General features: G+C 42.3%; 3 protein-coding genes and 1 pseudogene across 5 annotated transcripts; 3 read left to right on the plus strand and 1 right to left on the minus strand.

Annotated features, from left to right (window-relative positions):
* The first annotated feature begins 3,622 nt into the window (after positions 1 to 3,622).
* LOC107392340 (protein FAM181A) lies at positions 3,623 to 5,734 on the plus strand. Its single transcript, XM_015970089.3, has 2 exons — positions 3,623 to 4,490; positions 4,628 to 5,734. The coding sequence occupies exon 2, from the start codon at positions 4,680 to 4,682 to the stop codon at positions 5,418 to 5,420; it is 741 nt and encodes a 246-aa protein (XP_015825575.1). The 5' UTR covers positions 3,623 to 4,490; positions 4,628 to 4,679; the 3' UTR covers positions 5,421 to 5,734.
* Positions 5,735 to 5,807: 73 nt separating this feature from the next.
* LOC107392339 (ankyrin repeat and SOCS box protein 2) lies at positions 5,808 to 9,847 on the minus strand. Of its 3 annotated transcripts, XM_070547228.1 has the most exons (9): positions 9,643 to 9,847; positions 9,163 to 9,349; positions 7,851 to 8,020; positions 7,613 to 7,768; positions 7,288 to 7,533; positions 7,040 to 7,211; positions 6,394 to 6,961; positions 6,177 to 6,330; positions 5,808 to 6,066 (listed from the first exon to the last, which is right to left on the minus strand). In XM_070547228.1, exons 2-9 carry the CDS (start codon positions 9,282 to 9,284, stop codon positions 5,930 to 5,932), a joined length of 1,725 nt encoding a protein of 574 aa, XP_070403329.1. In that variant the 5' UTR covers positions 9,285 to 9,349; positions 9,643 to 9,847; the 3' UTR covers positions 5,808 to 5,929. The 3 variants fall into 3 exon arrangements, with proteins under 3 accessions (XP_070403329.1, XP_070403330.1, XP_070403328.1); XM_070547229.1 differs by lacking the exons at positions 9,163 to 9,349; positions 9,643 to 9,847 and adding an exon at positions 8,280 to 9,104 and having other exon boundaries at positions 6,173 to 6,330; XM_070547227.1 differs by lacking the exons at positions 9,163 to 9,349; positions 9,643 to 9,847 and adding an exon at positions 8,280 to 9,099.
* Positions 9,848 to 10,941: 1,094 nt separating this feature from the next.
* Positions 10,942 to 14,035, plus strand: ccdc197 (coiled-coil domain containing 197). The gene is made up of 7 exons (XM_015970090.3): positions 10,942 to 11,813; positions 11,891 to 12,048; positions 12,125 to 12,207; positions 12,276 to 12,448; positions 12,524 to 12,634; positions 12,707 to 12,823; positions 12,889 to 14,035. Exons 1-7 carry the CDS (start codon positions 11,544 to 11,546, stop codon positions 13,063 to 13,065), a joined length of 1,089 nt encoding a protein of 362 aa, XP_015825576.3. The 5' UTR covers positions 10,942 to 11,543; the 3' UTR covers positions 13,066 to 14,035.
* A 2,828-nt stretch (positions 14,036 to 16,863) lies between these two features.
* On the plus strand, positions 16,864 to 17,960 carry LOC107387228 (ras-related protein Rab-38 pseudogene; annotated as a pseudogene).
* The last annotated feature ends 1,195 nt before the right edge of the window (positions 17,961 to 19,155 follow it).

Consider the following 19,155-nt stretch of genomic DNA (forward strand, 5'->3'; position numbering starts at 1 on the left):
AAGAGAATGTGCTGATTATGCTGCAGAACACTCTGGGGAGCAGTAGCAGGGGTTGTATGAACTAGTCACTGGACGACTTCACCGCTTTATAGTGACTTTTTATGCCTGTCATCGACTAGTCGCTGTCACGTGATAATGACCGGCAAGATGCAGTCCATGGAAAAGACAGCAGCCTGCTGTCAGCAGGTGACAAGCTCCTGAGGTTTTCCGGGCACGTCCAACTGGAAGAAGACCCAAGGGAAGACCCGGGACATGCTGGAGGGACTATGACTCTTGGATGGCCAGGGAACGCCTTGGGATTCCCTGGAGGAGTTGGCCCAAGTAGCTGAGGGGAGGGGATTCTGGGCCTCTCAGCTTAGGCTGCTGCCCCCACAATCCGACTCCATCTAAGCGTCTGAAAAGGAATGGATGGATAACCTGGCTACTATAAACAAAACAAAGCCAAACCGCAAGACCAATGGTGCACTTTAATCAATAATTATACGACATGTATAAATGCATATTTATTAAAAATAAAATGGGGACTTTCTCTGACAAAGTCAGGATTCTTTTAGAGAAGAGAGGAAGGCCCACTTTAGATGAAGTAGTTTTCCTTTGCAGGCTAGCATTTAAATGCATTTTAACAATTTTTTTAAATTATTTAAATATTTTTAAATTAACAACAGAAATATGTGAGCTTTAAAACCTAATATCAATGAAAATAATGAAAAACATCTATTAAATAACATCAACAAGAAATGAAATGAAATGTCTGGCCTGGTTTGTTGTGTTTGAAAACGATAGTCTCATTATCCGAAATTAAGAAATGTTTTGGAGTGTGAACAAAGCTCTGTTTAATGCTGAAAATACTAAAACTTTAAAAACTAATAATACACTTCTAAATGTCATCTTACATTTGATAATTTATTGTTTATAAGTTTTAGATGTTATGTTTGTATTGATTATATGTGTATAGATGTTTTACTATCTCAGTTTTTGGGGTAGCACCTGAGGTGGCCAGTCTTTTTATTTTATTTTTTTTTGCAGGGGGGACCTTTGTGCCCCCCCGACCCCCCTCTGAAAACGCCCCAGTGTGTGCAATTTTTATTCTTTATTCACGAATCTTTAACTACTTTAAATTTTAAATAAGATCTGTGAGGGTTAAGTAGACGTCCACGTGTCTCCGGATGAGGCCGCTCTCCAAAACAGAAACATAAATAACTTCTGAGCTGACAATTCAGACAACTTTGGATTAGGATCAGTGAATTCAGCTAGGAGCCCTGCAGCCTTTTGTTGTGCCTGAGCATCTATCACATGTCTTGCCTATAAAGCACTCCACAGACAGCAATGGGATGAGCTCACACAAAGATGACTTTTGGACTGGAAAACCCATGCTGCTGTTAAAATGCATCTGCGCAGTCCAGTGCAGAGATTTCTCAGAGTTCTGCTTTTTTTTAACAGACCCAAGGAGACTGCATTTGGCGTAAAGTCTCCCCAGCAGCTTCGGCTCATCCATCCTCTTCCTCAGTCTGTCCCTGTATTGATTATCTGACAAGAGCAAAGCACTACATCTCCCTGCTTCCTTCCTGCTACCTCAACTCATTTCAACAAGCAGCAGTCTGCAGCAGCATACATCACAGCCGTGCAAACTCTGATATGGAAACCTCTTTATACAATTACTGTGGTCTTTCAGAGTTATCTCGCCAAAATGTTTCATTTGAATCTCAGCAAATCCAGCCTGAAAATGCAGGTTACATCAAAAGAAAGAGAGATTTTACATCCTGTTTTCATTAGAAGGGAATTAATGTCTATTTAAACTCAGCTCAGCAGTCTTTATCTTTACTATCTGTTTTTCTGCTTATTCCATCTAAACTGGAGTTGTTGTGGGGACAGTGGAAGAACAGTGCCATCTAGTGGGAAGCTCCACCAACACACACCAGTTTGTTTGAGCGAAATAATGTATTTTTTTCCTCCTTTCCAACAAATTACATATAAATCTTACAATTTAGAAAAAACTGTCACTGCAGGTCAGATTTTCCTCTGAGATCTTGCACGCATGCAAAAGCAGGAACAATTCTTGACAGACACACACATCAAATGTCACAATTTTCTTCACCTGCAGCCAAAACAATTAGTAAACCATATAATGACACATCAGTCTGTGCAAATTTGATCTGAATTAAAAAAAAATAAAATAAAAATAACAGCCATTATGTATTATTGCTGAAACTGAGAAATTGCAGCTGCTGATGCTGCGGTAAACTAAATCTCACACACCTGAAACTAATCCCTTTTCCAGAGTCACAGATGGAAAATTTAAACAAACAGGCAAAATAAATAAATAAATAAATGGAACGTTTGAGTTAAAAATATACAAAACTGCAAAGGAGGTTCATTGGCAATAGGAAATCTGAGGATCTTTTATTTTCCAAATTTATTTTATGTTTCTTCCAACACTGATGTCTCTCAATCTGTTGATTTCAATCTGATCACATTCAGTTGCTGGTGGTGCAATTAGTCTGTCAAAAATGTGTGGATTAAAGAAATCAACTCAAACCTCTATTGTCTAAAATAGAGGCTCAGTGTCAGGGAGATCAGGGCTCGATTCCTGGTCGGGTCATACCAAAGACTTTGAAAAAGTGGGACCCAATGCCTCCCTGCTTGACACTCAGCATTAAGGGTTGGATTCGGGGGTTAAACCACCAAATGGTTCCCGAGCGTGGTTGTGTCTGCAGCTCACCGCTCCCCCAGGGGATGGGTCAAATGTGGAGAACAAATGTCGCACACACATCAGTGTGTGACAACTGATGGGACTTTAACTTTAACTTTTAACTTCAAAATAATAAACAGAATCCCTTCGGTTGCACAAAAGCGTCAGGTTCACTTGGAGCTCTTGGTGTGTTTTGTTGTATTTGTCACTTAAATGACATTTCATAATTTAAGTTTATGTAAAACACAATTTCTCATTAAAAAACATGTTTACACATAGTTTGCAAATCAGAAGAGGACTTGTCCTAATAAACATCTCAACTTCTCCCAAACTATGGATTTGTTGTAATGTGAGTTAAAGCACCTGTTTTTCATTGCAGTGACTGAGTGAAGTCAAAGATAAACTAATGCACTTGCATAAGTGACGTGTTTGTGGACCACAATGCAAATCTGCTCATGTTGAGCGTTCAAAGTTTTACCTGAATTTGTAAAACAAATCAGCTCAAACTGATATTTAAAACGACCCAGCAGCATCTCAGCCACCAGCTGCCATTTATGGATATGCTTCCTCTTTCTTTTTTCTCATTCTTCTTCACATCAAAAGCACAGGAGTGGGGTGACGGGCCTGGAGAGGGGGGGGGGGGGGTGTCCCATTGTTAATTGGCCTTTTCAGATGAACAGAGAGGTGAAGGAAGGAAGAATATGGGTACAATAGGGTCCCGTTGCCTCTTTTCTTCAACAGGAGGGATGCACCACCTAAAACAACAAGCACATCCCTCACTTAATCAATTAGAGCATGAATAAACAGCTTTTAATAAGAAATAACAAGAACGTCCCCTCCTGGTGCAGGACATGCATGAGATGTTAACAGAGGAGCAGCTTCCCTCTCATCCCTCTGCAGGGCTGCAGCAGGACGATGCGTTCTCAGCTCAATGAAGGGATGAAGCTCAATTAGCATTTCACAAGTCCCATTTCACTCTCCCAATGCAGCTTACCCGCGGAGCTCGTGCTTTCTCTGGGGATTGTCCTGTTTTGGGGTCCTTGTTGCCGTTGGCAGGGTGACAGTATTCGAGTGTGCAAACTTGTGCTATTGTCCGGGGGCCAGGGGGGAGCCATGGAGACCCCATAATATGACACAGGAAAATGTTTGCTGATGGCAATTCTATGGGCTTTGTCCCACTCTTTCTCCTTCATGACGACTCGATTTAAGTCTCTAAATGTTTGACTACAAATGCAGGAGTGCTATCCAGCTCCTTCCTCTTTGTCCCGCGAGGTTTGAATGAGTAATTCAGCCTTTGTGTCGCTCGATTGAGGGGGCAAACAGAAAGACAAGATTCTTGAGCGTTCAAGCCTCTATCCATGGTTATGCGCTCTTTAGATCCCCCTCCACCCTCACCAAATCTGACATCACTCTTTAAGGGAGCGCATGTTTTAAAACTCAGCTTCAATAAATAAATAAAAAAGTGCGCAACTATCTTTAGAATTTATCTTTCGCCCATTTTGGTCTTTATGGAGAATTGGCATCATTTTGGAGGGGATGTTGGGTCAGAGCGTAGCGCGATCGCATCCTCTCTGGCGGCTTTCTCCAAATCACCATGACAACAATTTTGCACTGGTGAAGAATTTGATACCAGGGTGCTTGGAGACTGATTGGGGTGCATTGTGGCTGGCCTGGGGTCGCTGATTGGTTCAAGGAAAGGACCAGAACTACAAGGAGTTTATATTCATTCAACTTGTTGAAGTACCCCCAGTCTGGAGTGAAGCTGGTTGGCTTGAACTGATTCTGGATTAACCAGAGCAAGGTGAGTAAACCAACATAATATTATTCTCTGACCAAATTGATTAAATCTGTTAAATAAATCAAATGTTTTTAGTTTAATTGGATACTTTTGGTGCGTAATTACGCAAAAACCTTAAATATCGGTAACTTTCTCTCCAGATCACTGCAACACGTTTTAAAGCATGGACTAAATGAAATCGACTTGTTAAACATGGCAAACGCTGACAGTGAAGTCAAGACGTTGCTGAATTTTGTGAATCTGGCATCCAGTGACATCAAAGCAGCCCTGGATAAGTCCGCTCCATGCAGGCGCTCCGTGGATCACAGGAAATATCTACAAAAGCAGCTAAAGCGCTTCTCACAAAAATACTCCAGAGTTCCAAGATGCCACGCGCACAAATCCGCAGACCACAGGTGCCTCAAGCCACCGGGAACAGCCGCGCAGGAGACGGCCTCGCATGCGCAAGATGTTGAGAACGTTGGGATCGAAGTGGAGCAGGTGCCCATGAGGGAACGCCAACTACCGGCCTCCTTCTGGGAGGAACCCAGACAGACTAAAGCTAAGAGGGACAAAACGGGTTTGGGTTTGAAAAAAAGCGCCATTGGATCATCTGACGGCAGCAAAAACGAAATGAGGAAAGCGGCTCTGGACGACGGCGCAAACGCCTCATCCAGTCGGCGCAACTCTGCGGATAAAGAGGTTCTGAAACTGGATGTGACTTCTCACCACTTTGTGAGTGTGTGCGGCTGCTGCCCGCTCCAGTACCACGGACACCACGTCCTCCACAGCCACATCGTTGTTCCCCACCCGCCTCTGTGGAGCAAGGCAGCAGCGGGGACAGAGTCAGAGCATCCCTTTGGACCGAGGATTCACACGCACGTGGTGGTCAAACCCATACCGACCAAGCCCACCCCCCAGTCACCAATCTTCAGCGTGTTTGGATTCATTTAATCAACCTGGATCCATCATAATTATGTAAAGAAGACTTATTTTTTTACATTTTGGAGTTACTCACGCACTTATTGGAATCCTGCATCTTTTAAAATTAATTTGCTGTCTCAATAAACCCAAGAGCTTCAGTTTTATGCCAGTTTCATGTCACACAACAAACTGACAGTAAGTTCAAAAGCTCCTTGACAGTTCTATTTTAGGAGCAAAACGTCATCCAAACAGCTGCCACCTTTCCTCTTTTAACTCAGTGATGTTTCATATCTGCTTTTGACAAAATGCCTTTTATTTTCAAATAAACGATTCCTCTTTTCTAATTTTCTTCCCTCTTCTTTGATTAAACTTTGAGGGGTTTTTATGAGAAAAAATAACTTGCTGACAGATTAAAGGTTCTTGGTTGCAGATATTTATACACAAGAGAGCCATTTACAGACTTTAGATGCAACTAAAAAAAGAAATATAAAAAGATAATTTTAGTCCTGTTTTGGAGAGATGTTGCTTGAGGTTCTTTTTTAATTCCAGTCAGCCAGACTGAGATATCTTATCAGTCTGTCTGGCAGAGGTAACCCTGCAATAGATCTCAGCCTGTTCCTCCCCATCTGAGTGCGGATCGTCACTCTACAAAGGTGCAGGAGTGGACGTGGCGACGCTGAAACAGAAGAAAAAATTAAGCCGTTACTTTTATGACGACATTTGTTAGAGGAAGTGAATGAGGGAATGAAAGAACAATGGAATGATTTTTATCTGACATGCACCCACATGACTTCCTCTTCACATTGTGCCATTCGTCTCTGCTGTCCAGAAGTTGGGTGAGCTTGCTGCACAGCTGGACATGTCCAACATGCTCCAGCAGCAGGTCTAGTACCGGTCCCACTCGCTCGCACACGACGGGTGTTGAGATCCACTCGCAGAACTGAAAATCATAAGTGCATTACTTGAAAAATAAACTCTTTTTTAATTAAACTCATTAACTCACCTGGATCGTCCTCCCTGTTGTCCCGTTGCAGTTCAAAGGAAGGAGACAGTCATTTTGTAACCCTTCTGAAGGTGGGTGAGGGGCGCCGCTGTGCACACAGGTAAAGCAGGAGAGCGCGTCACAGCCGTTCTTCAGAACACACTTGAGTAGAGGTAGGTTGTTTGTGCAAAGTGCAACAATTGCTGGGAATGTGGATGGAAAAGATGGAATTCTGGCATTCACATCCGCCCCTCGCTCCAGCAGAAGGGACGTGGTGCCGACGCAGCCTCGACGTGCAGCCATCAGGACCGGACTGATTGGATCCAGACTCAGGTTGGCTCCAGCGTTCAGTAAAACCTCCACGGTTTTGGTGCCGCCACTGGCAACGGCGAAATACAGAGCAGTGGCACGTCCATCGGCGTACCGGATGGAGTGACCGTGAGCCAGAGTGGCGTTCACATCTACGCCTGCCTTCAGCAGCACGGCTGCCACGTCGTGTCTGTCATGCTCTGCAGCCAGGTGGAGGGGGGTGATCCAACTGTGCCGGAGTGTGGCTCGACTGGTCACCGAGACGAGCAGGGACACAATCCTGAAAACGCATCAAAGACATTTAACTATCACGCATCATCGCCACAAACGTTAGGTGTTGACATGTGCAGGGACTCACTCGTGGTGTCCACGCTGGGCAGCTTCATGCAAAGGCAGTAGGCCTAACTTAGTGGGCTTATTGGCATCGGCGTTTTTAGCTAGCAGCAGGGCTACAGCTTCCTTGTGGCCATTTTTACTAGCTTCATGCAGAGCTGTAACACCGTCACAGGTGTGCATGTTCACATCTGCACCTAAAAAAGCAACATTCCTTTATGGCAGACGGGAGTCAAAGGCAATAAATGCATTGAAGTTCTCCAACCAACCAACCTTTGTCGATGAGGTAAGACAGGGTCCTCATCAGGCCTCGCTGAGCTGCTAGAGTGAGTGGGGCGATGCTGTATGTGTTGGGTGGGTTGATTGTGGCTCCGGCTCTTACGAGGGTCTCACAGATTTCTGTGTTGTCCCTGGATACGGCCTCGTGGAGGGCCGTCCAGCCCTGACCACACCGCTGGTTCACGGTGGCTCCAAACGACAGAAGAATGCCCACCATGTCCACTTTCTCCAGTTCACACGCTGCAGGGACAGAGGACATGTCGCCCCATCACTTCTGAGTGACCTTTATCACCAAACACGTGTGACATCACAGCTGTACCTCTGTACAAAGGTGTGTCTTTGTTGTTGCTACAGATGTCGGGGTCGGCACCTGACTCTAACAGGAACTGTACACAAGGCATGTGTTCACGCGTCACAGCAAGCAGCAGCGCCGTCTGCTCCTGCAGCGTCCGTTTGTCTACCGACCCTGGATGGGCTACAGCACAAAACACACAAAACAGCATTAGGGAATCACGCACAAAACACCTTTGACTTTTCAAGGCTTTGGATACCATTACCCCTTAATAGGACCTTTAAGCACTCCGTTTGACCGTAGTGTGCAGCATCGTGCAAAGGTAACCAGCCATCTTTGTTTTCCCTCAGCAGGATGTCACCTGAGGTTGCAGCAAAGCGACTAACGGCTTCCGCATCTCCTCTCCTGATGGCAAAGATCACCGGGTCAGCATCTCTGGAGGGACAGGAAGAATACTTTAAACGACCGATTTGGTTAAAGTCGATTTCAGGAAGAGACTTTTTATTAAACATGATCATAATGTGAATTTAATTTATTTTTCCTAAAAATCTGAATGGATGATGGATGTGTATCCACACACACACACACACACACACACACACACACACACACACACACACACACACACACACACACACACACACACACACACACACACACAAAGAACAGCGGCTCCCCACAACAAAAGACTCACTCCGGCTCTGATGTTCCTCCTCCTCTCCTGCTATCTCTCTCCTCCCGCGGCTGAACGTGACTGCATTTACGTCCGGTGTGACGGAACTGAGACAAATAATCGGAGTAGCTGAATTTCGTCATATTGAGTGGGCAGATTTCTTCTCTCCCGTGTTTCTGCTCCGTGCCTCAGCTGTGTGCTCTCAGATTATTTTGGGATTGTCAGGCGGCGCGGTGACGGCGGCTCCATCCATATATGTCAGCCCACTCAGACATCCAGAGATAAGGCGAACAGGCGCGAGAGATAATGACGCGTCTTTCTTCTTTAATTGGCTGTTTGCCAGAATTAATCAACGTACCTCAAGTTCTTTGTAGTACATCATTTTTATTTTAGCTTTCATTTAATTAAAATCAATTACAGCTGAGAGCAACAGAATCAAGAAATGAAGTTTTCTTTTATTTAAAACGATCAATTCAAGCTTTTTAGTTGCAAAAAGGAACCAGGAATGCCGTAGTGTTGTGTTGTGTTTGATGTCAAGGTTATTTCTGCTAAACTCGTCTAGCATTTAGGGGCAAAATACATCTAAAAATATCCCACGAGGCATTTTAAGACATTAAAGTGGGAGGGGCTTGTACGTGACGTATTCAGGAAGTAAATAAACCATTAAATGATGTTTTATTTTGTAGCCTCAGATGTCTTTTAAATCAAATCTACAACTGATTGAATAATTGTAATTTAAAGATATTTATTTTTATATTCTGACAGGAAGTGACATCATCTTCTGCTGCCACCTGCAGTTGTAATATGTGTGGTTTGAGAATTTGTAACACATTAGCACTTTTTCAGAATCATCTAAGATTTGCAATATTTGACATTTTATGAAATATATATGATTTTCTTATACCTGAAGAAGGTTGTGTTGTTTGGTGAATTCTGCCAAGCCTGGGAGCAGATGGACAACCTGTGTTTAAGTTCACTGTTCAGTCTGTGGTAAAGAAACCTGGATCTGCTCACTGTGGTCATCATAAACAACGAAAACTGTCGTCCAGAGTGAAAAACCAGGATGTTCAGTGATGTTCTTCTTCTTTATTCTAAAAAAAATATAACCAGAAGAGAGGATACGAAAACAGAAGTTAGAGCATGAGATCTACAACCTGCATGGTGTGAAGTCTGCATAAAAGGGAGACCCAACTCATCTGAAGCAGATTACATCTGTGCTTGCAGAAATCAGAGAGCAGCAGCTGCAAGACCTTTTAAGGGCATGCTTAACTGTGTTTGGGTCCACTTCATTCTGATGCTGTACGGCCCGAGGCATTACAACTGACAGACTGAGAGAATACTAAACATAATGGGAGAAATATTCTTAAAAAAAACAGACACTTACCATGTAGACTTCTTAGCTGCTGCTTTCTGCAGCATTGCTCGTGTCTAAATGAACTTCAAACACTGTCTGCTATCTCTCTGTTGTATCAGCTGCTGTGACAAGTGTGAGCACGCTTCTGAGGAACTCACGACGACAGCTGATGGCTCTTTCACAAGGACCTTGTGGACGTGTTCATAAAAAAACGCTTCCTGAAAACAAACTGGAAGTGGCCTCAATCTTTGGTCTGATGCTTCAACGTTTCTTTTTGTGAGCAGGAGGAAGTGGGAGACGCAGTAGCACAGAAACGCACCTCTGAGGTGTTGAATTTATAATGAATTGTCTTGATTCATGCAGCAAAAATGTTGTAACAATCAGATCAAATATACCCGCCATACAGCTTGCAACTGATTATAATATCAGTAATAATATGTAAAATTAGTCAGGAAACCCTCAGTTGGAAAAAAAAACGTCATGAGCAGTTCCAGCTTCCGGTTTTGTAATATTCAAAGGAATGCTTTCAGTTCCAAAGAAGTAAATAAAACCGGTTACGTGAATCATGTTAGCACCTGTTTTCTTCCTGCTGAGCATTTATCACCTTACTGGTGATAAATTACTTTTTAAATCAAACGGGTTTTCCTTGGATGTATTGGGATAGAACAAACTGGAGGGCTGCGCAGCGGTTAGGGGTGTAATGCAGCAAAAAGGTCCTGCGTTCAAATTCCAGCCTGGGGTCTTTCTGCGTGGAGTTTGTGTTCTCCCTGTTCACAGTCCAACAACAAGACTGTCAGGTTGATCAGTCTCTAAATTGTCCTTAAGTGTAGATGTGTGTGTGTGTGTGTGTGTGTGTGTGTGTGTGTGTGTGTGTGTGTGTGTGTGTGTGTGTGTGTGTGTGTGTGTGTGTGTGTGTGTGTGTGTGTGTGTGTGTGTGTGTGTGTGTGTGTGTGTGCAAGGATGCTTATCCTGTGTGAACCTCTCCAGGGTGTACCCCACATGGTCGCCCGACGACTGCAGGAGAACCTACACGGATAAGAGGGTATTTCTGGGTTTGGATGTGAGTGAAAATGATCTGAGAAGTTCGTAAACAGGAGTTTGAGCAACAAACTAAAAAGAAAAAAGCTACTAAAAGGAGACAAAGGTCTACAATTTTATAACCATTTTTGATCGAAGCAAGTGTGCAATGCAAAACAACGTAATCTTTGGTTGGGGATAACTTTTGTTTTGTCTCTCTTCTTTTTCACTTTGAGGCTGAAGCAAATGATGAGTTCATTTGGACAAACAGATGAAAAGCAAAATCACCAAACTTTATTTGCATTGATATCACCTATGAACACATTTGATAAAAGATGCATTTTTTTAACATTTACAAAACTGAGTTGTCTGTTTTTGCAAATAAATATTCTACATGGATCTAAGCTGCTGCTAAAAGATCAACAGGAGTTTATCCGAGGCGTGCCCTGAGCTCACGCACCTCTGCAGAAATAAGTTTTTGCAGTTGCATCTTGTTTTCTGACCAAAAGATGAACGCTGTGGTTTTTGAAGCGATGCTTCTATAGTCTAATAATTTATCAGAACCAAAGTCTGCAGCGCACAAGTTCTGTTTTAATCTGTCTGGGTTAAGTTGTTGTTAGGACCTCGCAATCTGGCCTCTTCTTTTTTAACCACATCTTTGTTCGAGATAGGAGAAAACCATGACCAAGTGAGCATCTTCACTTTTATTGCCCATCTTTGAACGCCTTTTCTTCTCCGTCACTTCTGGCAGATCCGTCTCCATGGCAGTTGTCATGACAACACATCAACGATCTCTGTGCATTCCCGGTTGCCTCTCTGACGGTTGCCAGGCAACAGCCACACAAACCCATGGAAAATGACCCCTGTTGATCGCCTGAGCGTGGAACTCCTGGAAGTTGCACTTGCGAACAAAAATGTCGACATCGTCTCTCCCTGCTTTAGAGCGCCACGATCCAGTTGGTGTGGAAAAAAGAAACATCTTTGTGACTCAGTCCGAGCAAACCAGGTCTCCTGGAAAAGTCCAAGAGACAGATCTGAAATCCTTGAAAAATTCACAAGTTGTAAAGAAACAAGAGGAGCTGAATGAAGTTGACGTCCAGCTGGCAGTCAAGAGACAAGAGTTCAACAACCGCTTTGAGGTTCTGGCTCAGAGACGGTCCGAGCTGGAGACCAAACAGCAGCAGGTGAGTTCTGCTTTGTTCACGTGACAAAGTCCTGGTGGGGCTCATTTTCTGGGTTTGTGTTGGTTTCTTCTTCCAAGGCTCGAGAGAAAACCACAAAGTTCGAAAGGTTTGTTGCTGAGAATGAAGCGAAGCGATGCACGGCGCTGCAGAGGTGTGAAGCGACACGAGAGCAGAACATCCTGAAACAGAGAGAAATAGAAGCTTTGACAGAAGAGCTGGAACACCTTAGAGCCAGGTAGCGTCGAGAGATCCCGACTCCTTTCTCAGCGTGTAACGTTTCTTCTTAACCTCATCCCACGTCAACTTTACAGAAAGCAAGTTTTAACTCAGAGGATTGCAAACTTTAAAATCTACGAGGAATATCTGATGAAGACGCTTGATCATCTCCCCAGCAGTAAGTCCAAACCTGTCCGTGCTAGTTTTTTTTATGAAGATGGAGTAAAGCGTGTGATTTGGTTTCAGTTTACCACAATAGTGGTTACGAAGCTGTGGTCGAGCCCATCATCCGGCGCTACGAGACCCTGTCAGCCACCCGTCAGGAGCTGCTTCAGCGTTTCAAGAAGCTGGAGATGGAGGTTAAACAGGGCCATCAGCAGCTGCGGACCACAAAGCAGCAGCACAGCATTAGAAAACTGGTTAGATACACAGAAAACTTGCTCAGTGTGGTATTTTGAAATTATTATGTTTAATTGGGTAATCTCTGCACACAGATGGCCAGCAAGGAAGTTTCTGATCTGCAAACTGACACAGAAACCCTCAAAGAGAAGAACATGAAAGCAGAGCTCAATCTGACCATGCAGCAGGATGCATGCAGAGAGATGGTGTGCCTTTAATGTTTTCAGTCTAAAGATGGAGGCCTTTTGATTTGAATCATGTGTTCTTTTGTCTCTTAGGTTGTAGAAACACAAAGATTATTGATGGCCATCAGAAACCTGGCGCAGCAGTGTTACCTTCCAGCATATGGACCGCTAGAGAGCATGAAGGAGCTCATGATGATGGACATGGTGAAGGTAAAACCTTTTAAGATTAAGATTTTCAATCGTGCTCTGCATTTTAAACTAACGCCCCGTTTCAGGAGTACATCCTGGACATGGCGGACACAGAAAAGAGAGGGAGGAGAAAGATGGAGTCCAGCTTGGCCACCACACGCACAGCAGCTTTGATAAACCAAAGAGGGAAGGGTTCGTTCAAGAGCATTAGAAATAAAACACTGCTTAAAAGTTCAAGTAGAAAAAGTGAGACATCTGATTAACGGTGTGTGTGTTGGTCCTATTTACCTTGTTGAGTCAGGATTTATTGTTTACTGCTGTGAATGATTTTCACACTTTACGGATTTAAATCAACTACGCACCATTATTGCAGAACAAATAGTCATGAAAGACAAAGAAGAGATGATGCAGCGTGTGTGTTTCTCAGAGCAGCAGAACTCTGAAGCTATTCTTGGAATGTTTTCGTCTCATTCTAAAAAGGCACTGAAATCATGCAGTTAAACAGGAAGTTAAATTCCACAAAGGTTTGTGCATGTGTGCATCTTCCTTATAATACAAATGATTAACAGAAGAAGTAAAATTATGTCAAATAAAATGCAGTGTTTATATACTTGTCACAGAGTGGTAATGTTGCACTTATATTTTATTTTGCATGTTTTACTTGTTTTTATTCTGATGTGCATGTTTTTATTGATGGTGTGTTTTTAGTTTGGTGCAACATTGTGTGTTCATTCTGTGTAATCACTCTAATCATCTACACCTGTGGCAGAGTGTTGCCTGGACTGCCATTTAATGAACAGACGCAGGCAGGACAGGCTTTATTTAAAGGGGGGAACGCGTGGACCAGACGGGACAATAATGTCTACATCAGACTTCTCCAGCAGCGCTTTGTACTTGAGTTCGGCATGCAGTCAACTCTTCCTCGCCTCCAAGTTCTTCGTCACCTCCAGAAACTAGTGATGATGATGTGAAGCATTTTGAACCAACAAAGCTTTACAATCCAATTGTATTGAAAAAAGGTTCATGGGTCGATGCTTCAAAACTCTGTGAGGACATCTGCTGGTAAATATTTGTACTTCATTGTATTGTCAGCCAATTCTACTGAAAATGAATGGTGTATTGAACTTTATGGACAAATAAAGCATTAAAAAGCTTCCTCAGGATCATATAATAAAAGTATCTTGAATTTGAACATTACATTAAATATAATAAAATTGCTTTTCTTGGTGTGAATACTTGAAATGAAATGTTTATTTGGGACAGTGCATGTTAATGGATATACATGTAGGGACAACATGAATGTTAACAGGCCAGATTGTAGCCTAGGGCTGATTTCCATCTGTAGTCCCGAGGACTTCGTGTAGGTGATTTTGGTGAGGGGGGGTTGTGAACAGGTGGATGTGCTTGGTGACAATATGGGGATCAAATGTCATTTTTATTCAAAAACAGAATTTGTTCAACAGTTCCTGGGCTGAGTCTATTTCTTTTTTTGCTGACAAACTCCCCAGCTTTGGAAAAAACCCTTTCACAAGGAACAGAGGATGCTGGGATGCACAAAACCTCCTTGGCAAGTACAGTTGTGGTCAGAAGTTTACATACACTTGTAAAAAATATAATATAATGGCTCTACTGAGTGTCCCGTTAGTTCTAAAACTCTGATTTTTCTCTGATAGAGTGATTGGAACAGATACTTCTTTGTCACAAAAAACATTCATGAAGTTTGGTTCTTTAATGTCTTTATTATGGGTTAACAGAGAAAAGTGATCACATTTGCTGGGTCACAAATATACATACAGCAACATGAACTAGCAATTCTGGTGACTTAGAAACATGTCAGTGAACTGAGCTTCATAGCATGGCCTCTTAACTTCTTGTGAGTGATTATGCTCTTATGTCTGAGAGCACCGAACAACATACCCTTCGGCCTGCTTGAGCAGCTCCTGAATGTTATCAGCCACATTGAGGAGGGTCTGACACACAGTAGGATTGAGAAAGCAAGCAGCTGCTACAAGTGGGGATAACTTGTCCCACCCCCACACCGAGTTATAAAACGTACCAGTAAAACATCTGTGCAGGCTCGACACTCGGATCATATCAGTGCAATCCAGACATTGTGAAAATTATAAACAGCCAAAAGCACGCTTCACTTTACTGGTCTAGTCCTGGTTTAGAGCGCACGTGCAGCGAGCGGCTGCGACCCAAAAAGTACCAGAACCGCTCACGGCGCATCTGCAATCATGCATCAACACTGCTCGCCCGCTATTTCCCTAATAACACACGTTATAGTCATGAAAATACAGTACTTCCGAATTTTTATCCCAATATGACAGAGTTGATACAGTTTTATTTGCCTGTATATTACTTTTCGGGTCGTCACGTGTACAACATTTAAGTGGATTTACCTCGGAGAAAATGGCGGAGTGGCCATTCTGTAGATGCCTCAGATTTGTTGTGTTCTTTCCTCGGAACGACAGTTCACACTCTCGGCATGTAGTTTTGGTAGCAGTGTTATCATAAGAAAAATGACTCCACACATCTTCTCTTCTTTATCGCCCAGCAGTTAACATTTTCCTCTACTCCTTCTTCTTATGCCGTCGATATATCCAGTGAGCTATATCCAGTGAGCTATGTTTAGCATACCGCGCATACCTGCCTCTTTATACTATTCAGGGTCTGTCTTCGCTCACGTCCCGCACGTTCACGGCACGCCACTCCCCTTGTCTTCTACAACGTTCGCGTCTCACAACAACACAACAGGCGCACCGCACCATAGAGCGCCATGTAGAGCGTCATCGTGGATTTTCGTCTCGTCTTTCATTCGTTGACTAAAAGTTTGAATCAATTTAATTATCGTCTTCGTCTTTTTCCAAGCTTTTATTTTGAAATTTTGTTTAATTTTCGTCTGTAAATATATTTTCGTGACGAAAAAAAAGACGAAAATATTTTGTCAACAAAATTAACACTGGCTGCAGCCAATAGGCATCTAAAATGTCACAAATAGCACACGGTTTACGGTAGTGTCGTGACTCATCTTCGAGGGGGGGGCAAACGACCCAGAGCGTCTCTGACATGAATTGCTTGGTTGCCTCACGGATCACCGGCCAAACTGGCTAGTAATATTTTAACAGTACCCACCTAAACGATTTTTAACCCGCATTTGGCAGGTTGGCGGGTGTTAATTTCGAACCCTGGTTATAACATATCATCATCAGAAGTTTCTGTTCATAGGAAACCAAAAATGGCTATAAGCTGACAAACCATTCAAATTAAAGCTGCAATAGCAAATCTGCAAGGAAACCTAGCTTTTAAACACAAACACGGTCACAGAACACTTAACCCATCATCCCTGAGTCACGTCCGGCAGATACCGGAACCAGCATTACCACAGTAATCAAGAAAGCACTAAACACCAGTCGCCATTACCTAGGTCTAAACATATTTTGTTGTCTGTGACTTCTAATAGTGTTTTTCTTTTTGGGACTCTGGTAGTTTGTCCTAAAGTTCAAGTGGTAGCAGTTGGCTGTTTCTCCTTCTCTGATATTGTTGAGCCAAGAGAACCTCTCACACCAGTGGTGTTCTGCTGCAAAAAAAAAAAATAAAAAATAAATAAATAAATAAATAAAAAAGCTCATAATGAGCAGAGGATCCAGGAAATTGGCGGTTTGGCAAAAGCGACAACCAATACCGTAGATGCTTCAGACAAAGCCATGTTATTGGCGGGGGTTTTTAGACAAATGCAAGAGAACCACAAGTTGTTGTATTTTCTTTTATCGCAGCAAAACATTTATAGCTAAACTATGTTAGAACGTTGTTAAGAGGCATGAAAAAATGTTTTATGCTAGTTTGTTTAGCAGAAAAATGTATTTTTAGAATCTGTTAGTAACTTGTCTTTGTTTTGTCTCCATCTGCTGGCAGATGTTTTGTTTTGCTTTATCATTTAGATATTTTTTATGCAAAATCCCAAAAAGATGTAAATGTAAAGGTAATTTTCAGACTAATTTAGTCATTTTTTCTTCAGTTGTTTTGAGGTCTAAATTTGTACAGAAACTATTTATACTACATTTTCTATTAATATTGTATAAATGTCCTTTTCTTGTTTGTGGGCATTTTTTTTAATGATTAAGCTGTTTGTGCTTCATGCCATTCTATTTTTATTTTAGCCAGTTTGTTACATAGACTAGCTCATGTCATAATTCAACTTTTCTTATTTTGCTTTAATTTGTGGATTGTTTGCCAGAGTTAGGCACCAGCTCTCCATGACCCGTATGAGGATTAAGTGGTATAGAAAATGAGTGAGTGCGTTTGTGGGCTATTTTTGTGGTTGCATTACCCTTTATAATTGATAAATTGTCTCATGTTGTCCCCTTTGCAGCTCCCTTAACACAAAAGACAGAAGTTTTGACATTTTAAACAATAACCTCTGAACTTTAGTTACAGTTGCATTTCTCACTTGTGTATACCACGAGCTAAGTGTGATCAGATGGAATTCTTGTGTTAGGTGTGTTTAAAGACCATTCAGCATAACAAACAAGTGGTTTTTCAGGGTTGTGTTTGAGCTATAAAATGTTTAACTTGTTTTTTCATAAAGCACCTAATTTCTGTTGGCTTTGATCACATTTCTGTCTAATACTGAAGTTTTCGGCCAGTCGGACGGATGGACGACAGAAACACAAACACTTCTTGTTTTTGTCCAACAGGAAAGGAACGTTACGGGAACATGACCCGGGTGTATTACAGAGAAGCTGTGGGAGCTCTGGTGGTCTTCGACATGACGAGGCTGTCCACGTTCCAGGCTGTCCTCAAGTGGAAAGGAGATCTGGATTCAAAGGTAAGTGAATTTGCTGCAGTAGACTGTTGTGTCCTCTTGGGGGCGGACTAGACTCAACCTGTGGCAGTTCCAAGCATGTCTGCTGTTCCACCAGGTCACCCTGAGCAATGGAAGGCCAGTTCCAGCTGTTCTGTTGGCCAACAAATGTGACCAGCGTAGTCACGGTTTGTGTCCCAAACTTCCCAAACTGGACAGCTTCTACCAGGAGCTTCGAAACCTCTGCCAAGGCAAGACGCAGCTTTTATTTTCAGACAGCAAATTGGGCATTTGTTTGTGCTTAACCCTCCCACTGTGACCCCGTGAGGAAAGTTGACCATTGAGCAGGGTTGATGGTTTATCCCTTGGGTCCATGTGGCAGGGGTGAAGAGTGAGCACCACCTCACCCCTGCCACGTGGACCCCAAGGGATAAACCATCAACCCTGCTCAATGGTCAACTTTCCTCACGGGGTCACCCATAAAGACAGTGGGAGGGTTAAAAGTGTTCAACTTAATGATCAGGTTTGATTCAAATCAGGGGAAAAAAGGACCAAACCTCAAAAACTAAAAAGTGTCAGCGAACCTCTCCAGTAGGTGCAGTAGCGAATATCTGCATCCATCTATAAAACACACAGAAGGCTCTGTGATGATTCAGACATTCCATCTAAAAGGCAGTTCTGAATAAAGAGAAGTACCACCCAACCTTATCATACAGAACAATCTGGAGCACATCTGCTTTATTATCAGAGCAGTAGAGGCTTATCATGATAGAGAAGACACACAGAAACACCATCAGTCATGGCTCAACCTCTACAGAACCCAGAGGAGTCAGAACACAGAGCAACCAGGAAGTAAAGCTTGGAGACAACTTCTCTGAAGTCCAGTTAAATTGCACGAATAATAGCATTCATCTTTGTTTTTGGGATTTTTTTTATTATTTCCAATAAAGGGTTAAATTTTTCTATTTTCAAATGAAATAAAAGAATATAGGATCAGATTAGATCTTTTGCACTCACTTCTGGACACCCTTCTAGGTGACACCCTGGAGTCAAACACTGACCCCAAGTTGCCAAAAATAAGAACTGGATGCTGTCTTTGCAAATGTAAACAGTTCTGTTGATTTTATTTTTTCCATCAAAATTAAATAATTTTGCTTTTATTGACATGAACAGGAGGGTGTCCTCCACATCTCATTTCTATTGTGACGGCCTTCTTTTCTTACATCTCCAGGAAAACGATTTTCATAAGTTTATTTAAATCATAATAGACATCCCAATAAATCTTGAGCTGCCGTAATACTCTACTAATATATATATATATATATATATATATATATATATATATATATATATATAAATATATATATATATATATATATATATTGTCCTAATATATATATATAATAGTGGTATATATATATATAATGCTTTTATTAGACTGTAATAATTTGTGAGAAAATTAAGGAATCTACAAAGATCCTGCTGATCAGGAAAAAAACTTTTTTATTGTGTCTTTAATTATCATCTTTATCCTCTGAATTAGCTGAAA

Source organism: Nothobranchius furzeri, chromosome 18 (assembly GCF_043380555.1).
Source record: "Nothobranchius furzeri strain GRZ-AD chromosome 18, NfurGRZ-RIMD1, whole genome shotgun sequence".
Taxonomy (NCBI): domain Eukaryota; kingdom Metazoa; phylum Chordata; class Actinopteri; order Cyprinodontiformes; family Nothobranchiidae; genus Nothobranchius; species Nothobranchius furzeri.

Coding starts and splice junctions, on each gene's coding strand:
- LOC107392340 (XM_015970089.3), top strand. CDS start 4,680: ATGGCAAACGCTGACAGTGAAGTCAAGACGTTGCTGAATTTTGTGAAT.
- ccdc197 (XM_015970090.3), top strand. CDS start 11,544: ATGTCGACATCGTCTCTCCCTGCTTTAGAGCGCCACGATCCAGTTGGT. Junction 12,449..12,523: donor AGCACAGCATTAGAAAACTG/GTTAGATACACA, acceptor CTCTGCACACAG/ATGGCCAGCAAGGAAGTTTC. Junction 12,824..12,888: donor TGATGATGGACATGGTGAAG/GTAAAACCTTTT, acceptor GCCCCGTTTCAG/GAGTACATCCTGGACATGGC.
- LOC107392339 (XM_070547228.1), bottom strand. CDS start 9,284: ATGATGACCACAGTGAGCAGATCCAGGTTTCTTTACCACAGACTGAAC. Junction 7,769..7,850: donor CTTAAAGGTCCTATTAAGGG/GTAATGGTATCC, acceptor TTTGTGCTGTAG/CCCATCCAGGGTCGGTAGAC. Junction 6,067..6,176: donor CAATGTGAAGAGGAAGTCAT/GTGGGTGCATGT, acceptor CTTCTGTTTCAG/CGTCGCCACGTCCACTCCTG.